At 41.9% G+C, this 5,210-nt stretch overlaps 1 protein-coding gene across 2 annotated transcripts in view; it reads left to right on the top strand.

The window, feature by feature from the left end:
• The first annotated feature begins 417 nt into the window (after positions 1-417).
• Positions 418-5,210, top strand: part of LOC116093115 (X-linked lymphocyte-regulated protein 3C-like) — an 8,605-nt gene continuing 3,812 nt past the window's right edge. The window contains exons 1-6 of one of the 2 annotated variants that reach the window (XM_031374355.1): positions 418-500; positions 936-1,054; positions 1,302-1,429; positions 2,093-2,161; positions 3,813-3,930; positions 4,783-4,882. In XM_031374355.1, the coding sequence (XP_031230215.1) occupies positions 1,333-1,429; positions 2,093-2,161; positions 3,813-3,930; positions 4,783-4,882 (384 nt within the window). In that variant the 5' untranslated portion in view covers positions 418-500; positions 936-1,054; positions 1,302-1,332. Of the gene's footprint in view, positions 508-828; positions 876-935; positions 1,055-1,301; positions 1,430-2,092; positions 2,162-3,812; positions 3,931-4,782; positions 4,883-5,210 lie in introns of both variants that reach the window. The other variant, XM_031374364.1, reaches the window with a different exon arrangement.

The raw sequence follows: 5,210 nt of genomic DNA, 5'->3' as shown, positions 1-5,210 counted from the left end.
AAGTGCTCTTAACTACTGGGTCATCTGTCCAGCTCAGGAAAGGGACTTTTAAGACCGGCGGAGTAAGCGGGAAAGCTATTCCTCGGGCAGGAAGTGTGGGTTAAAGGAGGGTGCAAGAGACAGGTACTGTCCCACATATCAATACAGAAGGAAGCGTGGGCTGCGGGCTAGGCTTGTTGTATTCCTTGTCCTTGGATCATTTGCCAAACTGTGAGTCTGTGAAGACGTGTTACAGAAAACCTGGTGGGCAATAGGCATATAAGACTACAGCAATAGCTTGTAATACCTCAACTGAAGGCTGGGGTTGAGCAGGCGAGGTAAAGTCTGCCTCGAGCGCATGCGCACTGTTCCAGCCAATCAGCGCGGCATATGCGCCAGGAAGGCAGGGCCTAACCAACTAGGGGCTTTTTATTGTGAGGAAAAAGGTTCTGAGGAGATTGTGGTGAGGCAGTGTCAGAGGAAGGTGACTCGGAAGTACGGACGCGAACCGGCTGCCGTGCGTGCGTGGTAAAGGGCCCTGGGGTAATCCAAGTGAGGCTAGAGTTGATTCAAGGCCGCTTGGTAAAGGGCCCTGGGTGATCCAAGTGAGGCTAGAGTTGATTCAAGGCCGTTGAGGGAAGAGGTTGGGGATTGGGAGGAGGTAAGAACCAGGCTAACCTGTGAAGTTATGTTCTGGAGTCTCACTTCAACCTTGGACTGGACGAGCCCCCGAGGGTGGTTGGGAAAGGGGCCTGAGGGCTAAAGGTCCCGGGAGGACTGAGCAGGACAGTGTGGAGGGTGGTAGGTGAAGTGTGTACCTACAATTCGTAACCCTTCGCCTGTCACTAGCTTTCATGGATCGCTGCGTGCCCTAAGGTGCACCTAGAGTCTATTTGGTGAGTACAACACTCAAACGAAAGTGCCGCCTACGGGCAAACCTGTTCATTTTCATGCAGTGACCATGTATCCGACCAGATACTAGCACCAAGTATCTGGAGAGAGAGGGTGGGATCCTAGCTTGTGTCGCCTGAGCAGTGAGGAGCAGAGGGACTAAGGTTTGGGCTGTGGGAGTAAGGTAAGCCCCATTCTACCCTTGGCACGGGAAGGATGAAACTGAGGGGCTGGGACTGAAGACACTTGCAGGGTTAAGAGGGTGGGGGTTGTTTGTTTGGTTTTGTTTTTTTCGATCCCTTCCTGTTCCTCCAGCACAAGTAGAAAGGGACACTCAGGCCCAACTCTGTGCAAACCTGATGCCTGTTCCTGTGGCTTTCATTTAACTCTTCCTTGTATCTTTAATGCGTCTTTGCACGTGCAATGTTCAGGATTCCTGTCTAGGACAGAGAGACTACAGTCATGGCATCCAAACTCAAGGGCAGGCCTCCCAAGCAACCAGAGGTGACTCCTGATCTGCCATCTGATGATTTACAGCAGCTACATGAAAATAACCCAGGTAAAACACAACAGAGTGAGGGAGGAGGCCTGGAGAATGTAGATCAGTTACCTAACATGCAAGAAACTCCCAGCACTGTATAAGACCAGTTGTGGTGGCCCAAGCCTTTAATCCTCAGGAGGTGGAATCAAGAAGATCAGAAGCCCAGGGTCATTTTCACCTACATGCAATCTCAAGACCAGCCTAGACTACATGAGACCTTGTCACTAAACACAAAAGTCAAGATGCCTACAAGATAGTTTCTGCCCTATCCCCAAAGTATAGTCTGATGCATTTAGGTGGAGCACACGTAATTTCTTGGGAATCACATGACATTTCAAACATGAAAACTATTTTCAGAATGTGTTTGTGGGACTTATGGTTTCCAAGTGGTGTTCTTACCCTTAGTGGAGCTGAAAGGATCATAGGGCTTCTCTTGGCCTGTGCCAACATGTCTCATACTATGGGCATGGTTTACAATGATTTGAGAACTTGTACATAATTGTCCCCAATATCGCCTTAATTGTTTGTCACCTACACAGACATGATACAGTTTATATATGTTCTAAAATCTTTGATGTATACATCTAGCACAAACCGCTAGTGCACATATTTCTTCATGTAGGATGATCAAAATGGCAGACATAACCTGAAAGTTATTTCTTTTTTTCCTATTCAATGTAGGAAACAATCCGGCCCTTGAAACTAGTGGGGAAAGCAGTTCTTCCCATGAAACAGGTGGACCAACGCCAGGTGATATGTTAAAGGAGTTTTCATTGTTGGTAATGTACCTCAGAAAAGCACACTTCTGCTCTTGTAACACATATCCTGTGTAAATTCGGAGACAGAGGACACTCCTTCTCACAAGAAACATGGTGTTTTATCTACATTGAATTCAAAGCCAGTAGGATTGCTTTCAGGCTGAAAATACAGAAAATGATGGCAAAAAATATCCTGGTGTATCTTTAGGAGCCATTACTAGTTTTAGAAAGTTGTTTAAAGCTAAAGTGCTTCAATGCCAGAAAGTATTTTTCATCAGTGTGTTGAAAGTGTTTGAAGTGTGTTTCATAACTTGTTCTTGTATACTGTTACAGTGCTCTTTACTAATTCACTTGAGAGATTTTGATTGTGCATGCAAGGTGAGGAGTATTGTACTTACAAATGGTGGTAGTTTCTTTGCTTTGCTTTGCTTTGCTTTGCTTTGCTTTGCTTTGCTTTGCTTTGCTTTGCTTTTGAGACAGAGTCTCACCATGTAGCCCTGGCTAACTGAGTATCAGACCAGGCTGGCTTGTTGATTCACAGGGATCCATCAGCCTCTGCCCTGTAAATGCTGGGTTAAATTAAAGGCATGTACCACTGTGGCCAAAATGGTGGGGTTTTGTTTGTTTGTTTGTTTGTTTTGTTTCATTTATTTATATACTTAAAATCTTAGAAACGTGGAGGAAATTATCTATATCACATTATCTATATTATCTGTATTTTGTGTGTGTGTGCTTTTTAAATGTCAGTCATTGTAAGTGCTTATCTCATTTCTTTATTGTGTGGTGGGGTAGTGAGGACCAAGGACTCTGAAACAGCTCACTAATGTTTGTTTATATTGTATAAATAGCACACACAATGCAGAGTTAAAGTCAAATGTTAATATGTGAGCTCTGTATAATCAGAATGAGGCTGGCTCTGACCTGCGATGTCAGATATTAGTCAGATGATCTGTGTTAAAGGTCAAACTCAGAAAAGTCAGAACTAAATTTAGAGTTTTTGATATAATATACCTCTATTTAGAAATTGTCCAGGATTTATAACAGGGTTTTAGCTAAGTAGGAAAGTAATTGCCTAGCATGCTCAAGGTCCTGCTTTCTGTCCTGAGGTTGGCAATAGACTTATCCATGAGTCAGTTCATTCTGTTCCTTAAACTATACAAACTGTCTAGATTTATGTTACATTTTTCTAAAAACCACAATGACTACATTAAATACAATATTTCATTTCGCCATGTAATAATCTCTGAACATTTGAAGACTATGTAAATGGGACGCTCTCACATTTTTCATAAATCAGCCCAGCAGTTCTACTTAATATGTCCTTGAACTGCAAGATACTTTGTACATTGATTAAATTTAGGCTTTAAATGATTTCTTATAGGGAAATTAAACAATACTTTTGAAAATATTTTTGTCCATTTTGGAAAATCTCTTAAACTGTGTTTTACATTTAAAGTACAAGTATCAGTTTTTCAAATTACAGTGGTAGCTGCTACAAATTTCCACTAACAAGAAGGAATGGAATACCCTTGGTTTTTAAAAGGTTGGCTATTATGTTGGCACCAAAGATTTTTCTAATAGGAGTACAGTAGTATTTATCTTATTAACTTAACAATAAATATTTATAAGGATTTTCAATACAGGGCCTAGTAAGAAATCTCTAAATGAAAGGAAGAGGAGGTATGTGCTGGATGCAAGTAAAACTGTCCAAAACATTGAGTGGAAAATTGACCACTTCTTGAAAGCCCAGCATGAGCGAAGGTAAGACTCTTGGCTTTCCTATTTTATACATTTCTTATTTCGCGGGAATAAACCAGTTGCTAAGGACTAGCTGATATTTTCTGTTTGTTGGAACCTCGAGGGAAAACTTTATATGGCTTGGGTTTTCTATAGAAAATAACTCCTTTCAGCCTATACTGCCGCATTATAACCAGAGTAAGCTGTATTGCTTAGCTGTCGGTAAAGATGACCTTTTTTGTCTTGTCAGTTTAATATATTTGAATTTATTCACCACAAAGAATTTGTGTGCCACCCTTGAATGTGATACCTGGGTTCACGTTGAGTATCTTAAAACACATTCCATATAGCAGATACTCAATCATATGGAAAAAAGAGAGATAAATCTTATAGAAGAATAATCTATACATTTATGGAACAAAGATGACCCTTTAGTAAATTACAAATATGCAAAAATATGCACTGCCTTAAAGTGAGGAAGAGTGGGTAAGCCTCTGCAGAATTCTCTGATGGTCATGGATATGCATCCTCACAGAACCAATTCTTCAGAAGGAGAAAAATAAAGGAGAAACTGTGCTTGTCACGAAGATGAATACTTGTGAAATGTTAGTCAAATACTAACTATAATTCTCCCTAAGTTTTATAAACCTAAGGTATTTGAAGTAACTTCTTTCTAATCTGACGGGAAACAGAAACTGTTAGTGTAAAACCACAAAACCCACCTCAATTTCCTTTTCCCTGTCAGAGTATTTCAGATGCCCTTTCCCAGTCCTCCATCTGTAGCTTTAGTGAGGGCAAGTCAGTCGTGCTTTGTTTGAATGTGCTTTCTTCATGTCAAGAAGGAATATCACAGTGTTCACTTGTTCTCTTTTATAGACAGAGCCTTTATCAGGACTATTCTCATAAGTTTTTGACTTCGGTTGTGATGTGGAATATGGATGTAGACCAAATCAAGAAACATGCTGAGAAACTCTCTGTGAGTATCAGGCTTAGCTTTAAAGGAGTCCATTTCTGCATCAGAGGCAGCAACAGAGGCTTCCTGCAGCAGGTCTGGAGGGAAGGGACAGGACATGAGCTCAGGGAGGCAAGGAGAGTGGTGAGGAGAGACTGGCCATCCTCCCTGGCTTGTTTCTTTTCCTGTGGAGAGATGACAAGGGTAAGGATGGGTTAGGAGCCGCCATGGTACAGGTGTGTGTGTTTGTGTGTGTAGGGGTGGTGGTGAGCAGGTAATGTCCACAGAGTGCAGGAGAAGGTGTGGGATTGTATCCTGAGAGGAGACCCTTCAGCATCCACACAGTGCAGAT

The sequence above is a fragment of the Mastomys coucha genome, chromosome X (genome assembly GCF_008632895.1).
Source record: "Mastomys coucha isolate ucsf_1 chromosome X, UCSF_Mcou_1, whole genome shotgun sequence".
NCBI classification, from domain to species: domain Eukaryota; kingdom Metazoa; phylum Chordata; class Mammalia; order Rodentia; family Muridae; genus Mastomys; species Mastomys coucha.
Note: the sequence above shows the minus strand (reverse complement) of the source record. Positions and strands in the feature narration are given on the sequence as shown.